Source organism: Bufo gargarizans, chromosome 4 (assembly GCF_014858855.1).
Source record: "Bufo gargarizans isolate SCDJY-AF-19 chromosome 4, ASM1485885v1, whole genome shotgun sequence".
NCBI classification, from domain to species: domain Eukaryota; kingdom Metazoa; phylum Chordata; class Amphibia; order Anura; family Bufonidae; genus Bufo; species Bufo gargarizans.
In genome coordinates this window covers 534,649,351-534,664,822 of record NC_058083.1, presented here as the reverse complement: position 1 = coordinate 534,664,822, position 15,472 = coordinate 534,649,351, and the positions used below count along the sequence as shown (strand labels likewise).

Here is a 15,472-nt window from a genome sequence, read left to right as displayed (position 1 = left end):
AGCAGCAGTGGAGTATACTGTACTCTCCATCTACTGACCTCCCCCAGCAGCAGTGGAGTATACTGTACTCTCCATCTACTGACCTCCCCCAGCAGCAGTGGAGTATACTGTACGCTCCAGTCTACTGACCTCCCCCAGCAGCAGTGGAGTATACTGTACTCTCCATCTACTGACCTCCCCCAGCAGCAGTGGAGTATACTGTACTCTCCATCTACTGACCTCCCCAGCAGCAGTGGAGTATACTGTACGCTCCATCTACTGACCTCCCCCAGCAGCAGTGGAGTATACTGTACTCTCCATCTACTGACCTCCCCCAGCAGCAGTGGAGTATACTGTACGCTCCAGTCTACTGACCTCCCCCAGCAGCAGTGGAGTATACTGTACTCTCCATCTACTGACCTCCCCCAGCAGCAGTGGAGTATACTGTACTCTCATCTACTGACCTCCCCCAGCAGCAGTGGAGTATACTGTACTCTCCATCTACTGACCTCCCCCAGCAGCAGTGGAGTATACTGTACTCTCCATCTACTGACCTCCCCAGCAGCAGTGGAGTATACTGTACTCTCCATCTACTGACCTCCCCCAGCAGCAGTGGAGTATACTGTACCTCTCCATCTACTGACCTCCCCCAGCAGCAGTGGAGTATACTGTACTCTCCATCTACTGACCTCCCCCAGCAGCAGTGGAGTATACTGTACGCTCCGTCTACTGACCTCCCCCAGCAGCAGTGGAGTATACTGTACGCTCCATCTACTGACCTCCCCCAGCAGCAGTGGAGTATACTGTACTCTCCATCTACTGACCTCCCCCAGCAGCAGTGGAGTATACTGTACTACTCCATCTAATGACCTCCCCCAGCAGCAGTGGAGTATACTGTACTCTCGCATCTACTGACCTCCCCCAGCAGCAGGGGAGTATACTGTACTCTCATCTACTGACCCTCCCCCAGCAGCAGTGGAGTATACTGTACTCTCATCTACTGACCTCCCCCAGCAGCAGTGGAGTATACTGTACTCTCCATCTACTGACCTCCCCAGCAGCAGTGGAGTATACTGTACTCTCCATCTACTGACCTCCCCCAGCAGCAGTGGAGTATACTGTACTCTCCATCTACTGACCTCCCCCAGCAGGCAGTGGAGTATACTGTACTCTCCGTCTACTGACCTCCCCCAGCAGCAGTGGAGTATACTGTACTCTCCATCTACTGACCTCCCCCAGCAGCAGTGGAGTATACTGTACGCTCCATCTACTGACCTCCCCCAGCAGCAGTGGAGTATACTGTACGCTCCGATCTACTGACCTCCCCCAGCAGCAGTGGAGTATACTGTACTCTCCATCTACTGACCTCCCCCAGCAGCAGTGGAGTATACTGTACGCTCCGTCTACTGACCTCCCCCAGCAGCAGTGGAGTATACTGTACTCTCCATCTACTGACCTCCCCCAGCAGCAGTGGAGTATACTGTACTCTCCATCTACTGACCTCCCCAGCAGCAGTGGGTATACTGTACTCTCCATCTACTGACCTCCCCCCAGCAGCAGTGGAGTATCCTGTACTCTCCGTCTACTGACCTCCCCCAGCAGCAGTGGAGTATACTGTACGCTCCATCTACTGACCTCCCCAGCAGCAGTGGAGTATACTGTACTCTCCATCTACTGACCTCCCCCAGCAGCAGTGGAGTATACTGTACGCTCCATCTACTGACCTCCCCCAGCAGCAGTGGAGTATACTGTACGCTCCATCTACTGACCTCCCCCAGCAGCAGTGGAGTATACTGTACTCTCCATCTACTGACCTCCCCCAGCAGCAGTGGAGTATACTGTACTCTCCATCTACTGACCTCCCCCAGCAGCAGTGGAGTATACTGTACTCTCCATCTACTGACCTCCCCCAGCAGCAGTGGAGTATACTGTACTCTCCGTCTACTGACCTCCCCAGCAGCAGTGGAGTATACTGTACTCTCCATCTACTGACCTCCCCCAGCAGCAGTGGAGTATACTGTACGCTCCATCTACTGACCTCCCCCAGCAGCAGTGGAGTATACTGTACGCTCCGTCTACTGATTCCCCCCAGCAGCAGTGGAGTATACTGTACTCTACATCTACTGACCTCCTCCAGCAGCAGTGGAGTATACTGTACTCTCCATCTACTGACCTCCCCCAGCAGCAGTGGAGTATACTGTACGCTCCATCTACTGACCTCCCCCAGCAGCAGTGGAGTATACTGTACTCTCCGTCTACTGACCTCCCCCAGCAGCAGTGGAGTATACTGTACTCTCCATCTACTGACCTCCCCCAGCAGCAGTGGAGTATACTGTACTCTCCATCTACTGACCTCCCCAGCAGCAGTGGAGTATACTGTACGCTCCATCTACTGACCTCCCCCAGCAGCAGTGGAGTATACTGTACTCTCCATCTACTGACCTCCCCAGCAGCAGTGGAGTATACTGTACTCTCCATCTACTGACCTCCCCCAGCAGCAGTGGAGTATACTGTACGCTCCATCTACTGACCTCCCCCAGCAGCAGTGGAGTATACTGTACTCTCCATCTACTGACCTCCCCAGCAGCAGTGGAGTATACTGTACTCTCCATCTACTGACCTCCCCCAGCAGCAGTGGAGTATACTGTACTCTCCATCTACTGACCTCCCCCAGCAGCAGTGGAGTATACTGTACTCTCCATCTACTGACCTCCCCCAGCAGCAGTGGAGTATACTGTACTCTCCATCTACTGACCTCCCCCAGCAGCAGTGGAGTATACTGTACTCTCCATCTACTGACCTCCCCCAGCAGCAGTGGAGTATACTGTACTCTCCGTCTACTGACCTCCCCCAGCAGCAGTGGAGTATACTGTACTCTCCGTCTACTGACCTCCCCCAGCAGCAGTGGAGTATACTGTACTCTCCATCTACTGACCTCCCCCAGCAGCAGTGGAGTATACTGTACTCTCCATCTACTGACCTCCCCCAGCAGCAGTGGAGTATACTGTACTCTCCATCTACTGACCTCCCCCAGCAGCAGTGGAGTATACTGTACTCTCCATCTACTGACCTCCCCCAGCAGCAGTGGAGTATACTGTACTCTCCATCTACTGACCTCCCCCAGCAGCAGTGGAGTATACTGTACGCTCCGTCTACTGACCTCCCCCAGCAGCAGTGGAGTATACTGTACGCTCCATCTACTGACCTCCCCCAGCAGCAGTGGAGTATACTGTACGCTCCGTCTACTGACCTCCCCCAGCAGCAGTGGAGTATACTGTACGCTCCATCTACTGACCTCCCCCAGCAGCAGTGGAGTATACTGTACTCTCCATCTACTGACCTCCCCCAGCAGCAGTGGAGTATACTGTACTCTCCATCTACTGACCTCCCCCAGCAGCAGTGGAGTATACTGTACTCTCCATCTACTGACCTCCCCCAGCAGCAGTGGAGTATACTGTACGCTCCGTCTACTGACCTCCCCCAGCAGCAGTGGAGTATACTGTACGCTCCATCTACTGACCTCCCCCAGCAGCAGTGGAGTATACTGTACGCGCCATTGCATCTGGTTATTGGCTGGAAATGGTTTCTGGGTTCATAAAAGATTGTGATAAAAGGAATCTGTCACCTTGATTAACTGAGAGTAATACTGCTGACACTGACCTCCGATCAGTATTTTAATTCTACTCTTCCCTCCACCATGTCGTCTCAGATCTCTAATGTATTACACTAAGAGAACTCATAAGCTTGCACTCAGGAGGTCCTCCCCATTATGTTTGCAAGCTCATGAGTCTGGCAGTATACTGTAGCAGAGTTTTGCGGTAGTACAAGGCATATAAAGGACCATGGTTCATTGAGGTGACAGATTCCCTTTGAAGTGGTTGCACAAGATTTAAGCTTACCACCTATCCACAGGATAGTCTATAAGTGCCTAATCTGTGGAGGTCCAACCATTGTCACTCCAGTGATCACAAGAAAAGTGGTCCCATGTCACCCACTTAAATGGGACAATGGCCAAGCATGCCTGCTACTGCTTCATTCAAAGTCTGTGACACTGCCAGAGAGAAGATAAGTGTGGAGCTCGGCTATCTCCAGCAGCCCCATAGGGGTGAATGGAGCGGCAGCGCGAATGCTGGAACACTGCTCCATTCAAATTGGGCACCTACTGATTAGACACTTGTCACCCATCCTATGCCAATTTTTTAACCCAACTCCTTCCCTTCAGCCCATGGCCCTTCGGCTGCCCCCCTCATGCCCCTACCTGGTGCTGCCTGAGGCGATTGCCTCACCTGGCCTTATTGGTGGTGCACCCCTGATTAAATCGTAAACTAAGGCCTTCCAGCTTTCCATCCGGGTGTGATGTAGTGTGTAGTGAACGCAGAGCATCCGCACTGAATCCTGACCATTCCCTTCAGTGGGTCTGTGCACATGAGTTTTTCATGCATCATCTTTGTATTCAGGAAAAATTGCAGCATGTTCTATATTGTGCGTTTTTCACGCAGCCCTGGCTACATAGAAGTGAATGGGGCTTACGTGAAACAGAAGACATCTGGATGCAATGGGGTTGGTTGCTCGGAGATATAGAGTGGTATTCTTTAGTTTTTTATCACAACAGCGAAAAACGCGTGCAGTCCGGATACAGCGCACATACTGCATGCAATCTGGAGACAAAAACGGATCTGAAAATTAAAAAAAAAAAAATTCTGAACAGACCCCGAGACAATCCGTATCGCCAGTGTGAAAGAGGCCTAATGGTGTCCATACACCATCAGGTACCTGATGCAGTTCACTCTCATGATTGATACCTTTATGAGTAATACCTGGTTTTAGCTTTAAAACTGCATCAGGTACCTGACCATGTACAGACAACCTAACAGTACAATGCCAGACAGCTGCTTCTAATGCAGACTGTGATCATTAGCACAGCCTCATATAGAATATGTAGATCAGTTTGAGGGGTGAAATCATACAAAAAAGTACAAGATCAACAACAAAAGTTATAAGAAAACCTCAGTATTAAGGAAAGATTAGAAGTAAATACATTTAGTCTTGGGAAGAAACTTCTAAGGGGAGACCTGATAAAATTGTAATAAATTATATGGGCAAAAGTATTGGGACAAAAACCTTGATAATTGACTTCAGGTGTGTCATTCAGCATCATTACCACAGGTGTATAACATCCATCCCCCGGCCATGCAGTCTACCATTACCACAGGTGTATAACATCCAGCCCCCTCACCATGCAGTCTACCACTACCACAGGTGTATAACATCCAGCCTCTAGCCATTCAGTCTGCCACTACCACAGGTGTATAACATCCAGCCCCCCACCATGCAGTCTGCCATTACCTCAGGTGTATAACATCCATCCCTCAGCCATGCAGTCTACCACTACCACAGGTGTATAACATCCATCCCCCAGCCATGCAGTCTACCACTACCACAGGTGTATAACATCCATCCCCCGGCCATGCAGTCTACCATTACCACAGGTGTATAATATCCAGCTTCCAGCCATGCAGTCTGCCACTACCACAGGTGTATAACATCCATCCCCCGGCCATGCAGTCTACCATTACCACAGGTGTATAACATCCAGCCCCTCACCATGCAGTCTACCACTACCACAGGTGTATAATATCCAGCCTCCAGCCATTCAGTCTGCCACTACCACAGGTGTATAACATCCAGCCCACCACCATGCAGTCTGCCATTACCTCAGGTGGATAACATCCATCCCCCAGCCATGCAGTCTACCACTACCACAGGTGAATAACATCCATCCCCCGCCCATGCAGTCTACCACTACCTCAGGTGTATAACATCCATCCCCCGCCCATGCAGTCTACCACTACCTCAGGTGTATAACATCCATCCCCCGGCCATGCAGTCTACCACTACCACAGGTGTATAACATCCATCCCCTGGCCATGCAGTCTACCACTACCACAGGTGTATAACATCCATCCCCCGGCCATGTGGTCTGCCATTTTCTCAGGTGTATAACATCCAGCCAGTAGCCATGCAGTCTGCCATTACCACTGGTGTATAACATCCAGCCCCCAGCCATGCAGTCTACCACTAACACATGTGTATAACATCCAGCCCCTCACTATGCAGTCTGCTATTACCTCAGGTGTATAAAATCCAGCCCCAGCCATGCAGTCTACCACTACCACAGGTGTGTAACATCCATCCCCCGGCCATGCAGTCTACCATTACCACAGGTGTATAATATCCAGCTTCCAGCCATGCAGTCTGCCACTACCACAGGTGTATAACATCCATCCCCCGGCCATGCAGTCTACCATTACCACAGGTGTATAACATCCAGCCCCTCACCATGCAGTCTACCACTACCACAGGTGTATAATATCCAGCCTCCAGCCATTCAGTCTGCCACTACCACAGGTGTATAACATCCAGCCCACCACCATGCAGTCTGCCATTACCTCAGGTGGATAACATCCATCCCCCAGCCATGCAGTCTACCACTACCACAGGTGAATAACATCCATCCCCCGCCCATGCAGTCTACCACTACCTCAGGTGTATAACATCCATCCCCCGCCCATGCAGTCTACCACTACCTCAGGTGTATAACATCCATCCCCCGGCCATGCAGTCTACCACTACCACAGGTGTATAACATCCATCCCCTGGCCATGCAGTCTACCACTACCACAGGTGTATAACATCCATCCCCCGGCCATGTGGTCTGCCATTTTCTCAGGTGTATAACATCCAGCCAGTAGCCATGCAGTCTGCCATTACCACTGGTGTATAACATCCAGCCCCCAGCCATGCAGTCTACCACTAACACATGTGTATAACATCCAGCCCCTCACTATGCAGTCTGCTATTACCTCAGGTGTATAAAATCCAGCCCCAGCCATGCAGTCTACCACTACCACAGGTGTGTAACATCCAGCCCCTAGCCATGCAGTCTGCCACTACCACAGGTGTATAACATTCAGCCCCCAGCCATGCAGTCTACCATTACCACAGTGAATAACATTCAACCTCCAGCCATGCAGTCTGTCATTACAACAGGTGTATAACATCCATCCCCCGGCCATGCAGTCTACCACTACCACAGGTGTATAACATCCATCCCCTGGCCATGCAGTCTACCACTACCACAGGTGTATAACATCCATCCCCCGGCCATGTGGTCTGCCATTTTCTCAGGTGTATAACATCCAGCCAGTAGCCATGCAGTCTGCCATTACCACTGGTGTATAACATCCAGCCCCCAGCCATGCAGTCTACCACTAACACATGTGTATAACATCCAGCCCCTCACTATGCAGTCTGCTATTACCTCAGGTGTATAAAATCCAGCCCCAGCCATGCAGTCTACCACTACCACAGGTGTGTAACATCCAGCCCCTAGCCATGCAGTCTGCCACTACCACAGGTGTATAACATTCAGCCCCCAGCCATGCAGTCTACCATTACCACAGTGAATAACATTCAACCTCCAGCCATGCAGTCTGTCATTACAACAGGTGTATAACATCCAGCCCCCAGCCATGCAGTCTGCCACTACCACAGGTGTATAACATCCGGCTCCCCACCATGCAGTTGCTTTCACAGACATTGGTGACAGAATGCTAAAAAGCTCTCTAAATTCTAGCGTGGTCCTGTTATATGAGCCACTGATGCTACAAGTCACTTCCTGACATGTCTTCACTCCTAAATATTCCACCATTCCCTGTGAGTGGCAGAAACCACAGCAACTCAGCCATGAAGTGGAAACTATGTACAGTTACAGAGCGGGGTCAGACGCGTGCGCAGGAGCATCGTGCATAAAAGTCACCTACACTTTGCTGACTCCATAACTGCAGAGTCCAGACCTCCTCTGCCATTAACATCAGCACAAAAACTGTGCTGCGCCGGGAGCTTCATGGCATGGGTTTCCATGGCTGATCAGCTGCATGCAGGCCTTGCTTCACAAGTACAGTGCCAAGCGTGGGATGGAGTAGTGTGAAGCATGCCAACTCTGGAGCAGTGGTGACGTCTTCTGTAGAGTTACCAATCACACATCTCTAGCTGGCGGTCTGATGAACGAGCCTGGTGAATGCCAGGAAGAACGTTACCTGTCTGACTGCACGGTGCCAGCTGTAAAATATGGTGGAGGAGAGATAACTCTATAGCAGGGGTGGCCAACCTTACAGACACAAAGAGCCAGAAAATAAATAAAAAGTATGACTGCCAGCAGCCATAAGCTATACATTAAGGGTCCATCCATTCACACGTCCGCAAAATGGGTCCGGTTTCGTTCCGCAATTTTGCGGAACGGGTACTAACCCATACATTCCGCAAATAATAGAACATGTCCTATTCTTGTCCGCAATCAGGGATAGGAATAGGCATTTCTATCAGAATGCCAGCCATGTGCGGTCCGCAAAATGTGGAACGCACATAGCCGGTGTCCGTCTTTTGCAGATCCGCAATTTGCAGACTGCAAAACACTTGCAGACGTCTAAATGGACCCTTACACAAATATACGTGCACACGACAGTATTGCTGCAATTAAGTTTTCAAACATTTAAAAGTGTATTTAAACCACCTTTCCTACCTGTAATGTAGGACGGCTTTAGTGAGACTTTGTTTTACTCCATGTGTTTCACATCTGGCTTGTATTCAGTCGTTGCTACTCAAGGCAATTCTTTACCTTCTGTGTCAGTAAGAACAGAGCGATGCTTAGATTTCACATGTTTCAGGGTGGAAAAAACAGAGTCACAAACATAGGTTGAGCCAAACATTGAGAGAAGCTTCAGTGCAGCTCGTTTTACAATGGGATACTTCTCCATAGGCACGATTTTTCAAAACTCCAGGGTTCCCTCACTCAGAATCGGCCATCTTCCAAAAGTTCAATCATCTCAATTTGAGTTGTTGAGTTGGGTCACTTGCTATTAATGTGAGGCACATTGGGTCAAGTCCAAAAACATGTGCCCAGCCTGACATTAAAAATAAATGACCCCCATCATGTTTAAAACATGGCAGTGGCAAGATTGGGGTTAATGAGTCATTAAAACCCCAATCTTACTGGCTGCCTGATACATATGTACAAAATCACTTTTGCATTGTGTGTGGGTGGGGTACCAACTCTGGCTGCTCAGTGCACTAACGCACACTGACTCTGGGGCTGGGGCTCGGGCTGATGCTGAGGACAGGACACTCAGGAAGAGGAGGAGGCTGCTGCCGTTTGCCGAGCTCACTAGCAGTTTATTACCTCCCCCGTCCCTCCTCCTGCTTTAATTAGCCTCACATTCATTGGTGGCAGTGGTGCGGGCAGCTTCAGAGCCCGCTCTTTTCACTGGTTTTAGTGGCTGCCGCGTCATAGGAGGGAGTGACTCCCTACCTCCCCCTTCTCCACTATCTGGCCGGAGAGAACATAGCGCGCGCCGAGCGCGGCACGCTCCATGTTCTCTTATAAGAGGAGATACTAGGATGTGTAGAAGTGCAGCCTAGAGAGTAAGAGCTGGCTGGACCGCTCACCTCGCGAGCTGCGGGTTGGCCACCCCTGCTCTATAGGGTTGTCTTTTCAGGGGTCACCTCAGCCCTTTAGTTCCATTAAAGGGGTTGGCCACTTTCCGGCTACTCTTGATCAATGTGTTTGTGAGATGATTATATGGCACTTACTAATATGGTCTTTGCTGATATTTTGTACCATTTTCTATATTTCACAAGGTTGGCCATGTCTTTTTTTTCCTGGCTGCTGATGGAGGGTCATGTGACCAGGTAAATCACTCAGTCTCCTCCATTCAAATACACTAGCGTTAAATTCTCAACACTGCAAGTGCAGATGTGGTGTATTTGAGTGAGAAGGCTGTGTGTTGTGTCTGAAGTTATTTTTGCCTCTTCACATGACCCTCCATCAGGGGCCATGTTATGGACACATTGCCTGCACTGAAGATTTGCCAAACAAGGGGACAAGACCTATGAAACAAAGCAAAAGGCACAGAATATCAACAAAGGCTATAACAATGAGTGTCATGAAGTCATCTTACTGAAACATTGGTCAAAAGAAGCCAGAAAGAGGCCAACCCCTTTAATGCTTCAGCAGACCAACTCTGTGGGAACAGTTTGGGGAAGGTCCTTTTCTGTCCCAGCATGACTGTGCCCCAGTGCACACAGCAAGCTCCACAAACACATGTTTGGGGGAGTTTGGTGTGGAAGAACTTTAGCCACCGACAACCCTGATCTCAATCTCAACTAACATGGGGTAAACTAGAACGGAGAATGCGAGCCAGGCTCTCTCCTCCAACAAATGTTCATCTGACAGAATGGGCAATAATTCCCACAAACACAATCCTGAATCCTTGTAGAAAGCCTTCCCAGAAGAGCAAAGGGGGAACCGCTCCATATCAATGTCTATGGATTTAGCAGCTGGAGGTGTAATGTGTGGTTGTTAAATATATTTGTCTATACAGTGTATATACATACAAGAACTACTGTGAGCAGATTTTCACAGTAAGGTCCTCACAAAGCACAAGAGTGAGCTCTGCCAGTCTGGAGGAAAGAAGGTTCAGTCTCCAGCGGTGATAAAAAGCTGTGACATTACTGAATAATGTAAGAACTGGTGGTGATGACCACAGTGTCCTCTCCAGGATAGGATCAGATCATGTCATGCAGAAAAATGTCAGAAACACTTCAGTTGATGTGTAAAATGCTTGTCTGAATGTTGATCCTGTCCAATCACCACTTTGATAAGATCCTTCTCCTTCAGGGCAGATTGGTTCTTGTCTTGACAGGGTTTTCGAACTTAACCTAGATATAAGATAAAATTGGGTTCCGTTTCATTTTTTCTCAAGTCTTTAATGTTGGATCCTTGCAGGAAAGTTCTGGAGGAACGATGAGTGGACTCGAAGAACCCATATCAGTGTCTGTGAATGGTAAGAGCCTTTTTTTTATAAATCTTGTTTGACTGTAAATCTCTTTATTAATGGAAAAACTGATTGAAAGTTCAGAAAAACATCCTCCTCATTATCATCATTGTTATGAGTTATGTTTTAATCACGTGAATCATGTCCATATTTAAAGGGAACCTGTCATCACCTTTATGCTGCCCATACTAACGGCAATATAAAGTAGAGACAGGTGAGTTGATTTCAGCGGTCGGTCATTTAAAAGTTAAAAGTAAGCGGTTGCCGAGAGCCAATATCACAATCATTGCAGATTGGGCCTGGATAGAGTCATGGCCACATGAGAAGGGTCATGGTTATGCATAAATTCCTGCTCTCCTGCCCACCTGCTGATGACTGACAGTCTTCTGCCAAGTTTTCTCCCTTTCTCTCTAGGAGAGAACTGCCAATCATCAGCAGATGGGCGGGAGAGCAGGAGATTATGAATAACCATGACTCTTCTCAAGTAGATTTGACTCTTTTCAAGGCCTGGGCTGCAATGATGATAAAGCTGGTTATCAGCAACCACTTACTTTTAGCTCATGAGTGAAACACCGATAAAATCAGCATTTCTGTCACTATATGCTATCCTCAGTGAGGTCAACATAATGTTGATGACAGGTTCCCTTTAACTCTTATCAGCCTGTTTTGGGCCTGCCACCACCAGACATCTGAGAAGCTCTGACAGACGTTCTTCAGAACCTCCTCCTTGAGGTTCCTTTTTGTTTTACTTTCGTTTTCTCATCTCGTTAGCCTCTCTCAGCTGTCATGTAGTTGCACTGATTGCATCCCTTTAAATCCCTTCCCATACTGCATCACTTTGCGGTTTATACAACTTCCTGGAGTGTGTGCATGCTGGATGCTACTACTGAGTCTTCTACAGATAAGTTTTGTTCATTCATTTGTTTTCCTGTTTGCTGGATCCCAGGTGACCCTGACTCCCTCAGTATCAAGTGTAGGGAGCCGGTGGTCGTGTCCCCTCACTATTATAGGGTGATCAGGTGTTATACAGTCGAGGAACAAGGATATGCGATCATCTACCATTGAGATTTTTGCATAGGCTGAGCAGTTAGGGAGAGAGCCAGGTCTGTTGCAGGGCTCTCCCTTTGGTTCCTTAGTTTTGGATCCAGTCAGTCGGATCTTCAATTTGTGTCTTCTAGTTTTCTGTACACTTTCCGTGACAGGGCCTTGGTGATCTTTTTTTATAGTCGTTATCTAAGAGCTATAACTTTTAGATTTTTCCATCTGTGTAGCTGTATGAGGGCTTGTTTGTTTGTTGTTTGCCTTTGTTTGAGGAACAAGTTGTAGTTTTTAATGGTGTCATTGGTGGGTAGACATAACTTACTGATAGGAGGGGGATACGATAAAACAGCATTACTGTTGCTGAGTTTTTAAGTTTTAAATTTTGCAGCATTCACTTTTCGGCATAAAAAACAGAATGACTTTATTTTCTGGGTCACAACGATCATAGTGATACCAAATACATAATTTGTTTGATTACATTTTACTACTTTTGCACAATAAAACCCCCTTTTTTTTTTTGCATTGCTGAATCCCAAGACCCATAGCTTTTTTTCTTTTCCTTTTATTTTTTTATCGCTTTTTATTCAGTTTTTTGTAGCAAATAAGCTTTAAGTACTTTTGTTTTCACTTTTTGCAGGTTATCTAATAAACCTTATCTCTAAATCACTAATAGCTCAAAAACACTTATTTAAGCCACATTCTTATCAGTAAGATAAGAATTGACCTATGATGAATGTTGAGGTCAGAGATCAGAGATAAAAAAAATACAGAGCCTGCTACTAGAGAATCTCAAGGCTGTACCGAGAAAGAGGCTCAACATTTTTAATAAAAACCAATTGAAAAAAAAAGATTTTTAGCTCAAAATGAATGCAATGCAATAATAACAAAAAATGCCCTCAAAGGTGTACATAGCCTTTAAGTATTTTTCCACTGCCGCTCTGCTTCTCGTTCCTCCATTTTGCTTTTGTTGTGCACGTTCACATGTCTATAAACTGAAAGTCCAGTGTCTGACACTTCAGAGCCCCAGAAAATCATTTATGTCCTTCAGCACAAGCACCAGACCTCCTCCTCAGCTCAATAACATTAACAGACCTCTTGACAAGATTATATTAACTAGCTGAAGGACCCGGCTTCGCTTGGGTATATTTCATTTATTTTATTTAATGTTTGTGTTTGTCGTTAAAAGATATCGATTCTATCCACTATAACAGTGATATCTACAGTACCCCGCCGCCTTAACAGTGACCTCCATCAATTAACACTGCCCCCCCACACGGTGCCCTGTCTCCTTAAAATGGGACCTCCACAGAAGCCCACCCCCTTAATTTTGACCTTCACAGCAGCCTGCCCCATTAACAGTGAGTTCCACAGCACCCCACCCCCTTGACACTGACATCCACTGAACAGCTCACTCTCAGACAGCAGCACTATGCTGTCTGAGAGTGAGCTGCAGGGAGAAAGTCACCCTCCTTCCCACCCGTGCAGCTGACAGAAGTTGATTTTTACCTTCATATTTTCAATCCCCGTTGGCTGCGGACTGGGAGGGGGCGTGGTCTAACCAGAATATGGGCGTTTTTTAGCGGGACCTGGGGGCGAGGGTTTTAAGTTCATCATTTGAGGGTGGCCTGAACGGTCACCCTACCTGCCCCCTGAACTGTGATCTCCACATAACTCCGCTCCCTTAACAGTGTCATCCACAGCACCCTGCGGCTTTAAAGGAAATCTGTCACCAGGATAATTGCTATTGAAGTAAAGCCATGGCCTAATAGCACTTAGTACCTTATTTCCAGATGTGCCTTTGTTCCATCAATAGATGTTTTCTATCTTCTGAAAATCCAGTATATTTAGTATGCAAATGAGCCAGTAAGGTGCCCAGATGGGAGTCACTCTTGCAGCAAGGAGCCTAGGCATGCCTCCTGCTAGAGCTCACCTACAGCAGTGAAGAAAAATGGCTGGGTTGTTATGGAAACCTGGAGTAAAACTGTGTATGTGGAGACCAACGGCCTGTGAGCTTCTATTGGCTGATAAGGGTCATGTGACCAGGCTTCTATTGGTTAATGCATTTTTTTGGAATATCTCAGGAAAAGTACTTGCTAGAGAGCTGAGACCCGGTCTAAAACCTTCCCGGCTACCTGATGTACCTGTGTGCCGAATTTTATGATTTTAAATGCGATGGTGCGGATTCCATTAGAGGACATAAACACACACACATACACTCAGATTTATATATTAGATTTGAACTAATAAAAATCCTAGTGGATTTCTCTGACCATAAGTACATGGCAGATTTATTGGAAATATTTATGATACATGGCTCCACTCTCCTTGGTGGGTTCCTCAGCTCCTGTGTGGAGTCTTCGCCTCCTGGCTGCAGGAGTAGCTGGCTGTTGCTTTTCGAAGCCTGCTTCCTGCCCACACTGCCTTCTGCTGCCTGTTGGGTGCGCGCTCGATCCGGTTCTTAAAGGGCGAGCGAGGCACCCTAATTTTCACTAGCCAATGGCTGGCTACCTAGGGATACTTAAAGGGGTTTTCTCACTTCAGCAAATGGAATTTATCATGAAGACAAAGTTAAAGGGGTTTTCCGGGATTTAAATATTGATGACCTATCCTCAGGATAGGTCATCAACATCAGATTGTCGGGGCTCCTGGGTGTCGGCTGTTTAAAGAGAAGACGCGCACCATGTGAGCAATGCCTTCCCTTCATAGTTTACCTGCTCACCGTCTACCTTCTTTGTGCAGTGCCCCAGAAATATGGCATATCTCTCCATAATAGTCACATAGCATGGATACTTCAACCTGCAATTCACTTCTCTCACGATTACCCTATTCCACCCAGCCTGTACATATAGTTAATCACTATAGGCTTCTTCATTGCTCGTTACCGTTGCAGCAGTTCTGTCTACATTAGTTGGCCCGGCTCTAGTTCTCAAGAGAGCAAGAGTCGCCAACCTGGGACTATGCAACCATGAATCCCACCTGTTCTCAAATTTTCTGAGATTAACACTTTTTATACAAACTCCTCATTCCATTAAAATCAGAGACTTTAACATCTCGATTAGTTTTCCTATAACTAGAGTAGTTGATTGGACTATAGCAACTTATGGGTTAAATACTTTATTGCCAGTTGTTTCCAGTCAGTCATTGGTGCCGAACTTTACAAAAAAATTAGCTTTGTCACAAATTACTTCATCATGAAGCACATTTCTTTGTAAATAGCGCATGCAATGACAGGAAACGGCGATTGTGTCGCGCCCCCCACCCTCAATCATTGAACCCCTCATCGCTGATCACGGCATCTGGGATCCATTTTAAATTTAAAAAAATCACACTTACCTGATCGTGAAGAGGCAGCCGCGGCCATTTTGCTTGAAGATCCAGCGTGAAATCTCATGCGGGCGCGTGATGATGTCATTACGTTGGCCAGCCTACATAGCCTACACTTTTCATACAAACTCCTCATCCCATTAAAATCAGAGACTTCGACAGCTTGATTAGTTCTCCTATAACTGGAGTGGTCGACTGGAGTATATCAACTTTTGAGTTAAATACTTTTTTGCTAG

At 47.5% G+C, this 15,472-nt stretch overlaps 1 protein-coding gene across 3 annotated transcripts in view; it reads left to right on the top strand.

The window, feature by feature from the left end:
• Window positions 1-15,472, top strand: part of LOC122934759 (gastrula zinc finger protein XlCGF26.1-like) — a 45,140-nt gene that overhangs the window by 18,862 nt on the left and 10,806 nt on the right. For all 3 annotated transcript variants that reach the window (XM_044290450.1, XM_044290449.1, XM_044290451.1), the window contains exon 6: window positions 10,823-10,880. In XM_044290450.1, the coding sequence (XP_044146385.1) occupies window positions 10,823-10,880 (58 nt within the window). The remainder of the gene's footprint in view (window positions 1-10,822; window positions 10,881-15,472) is intronic.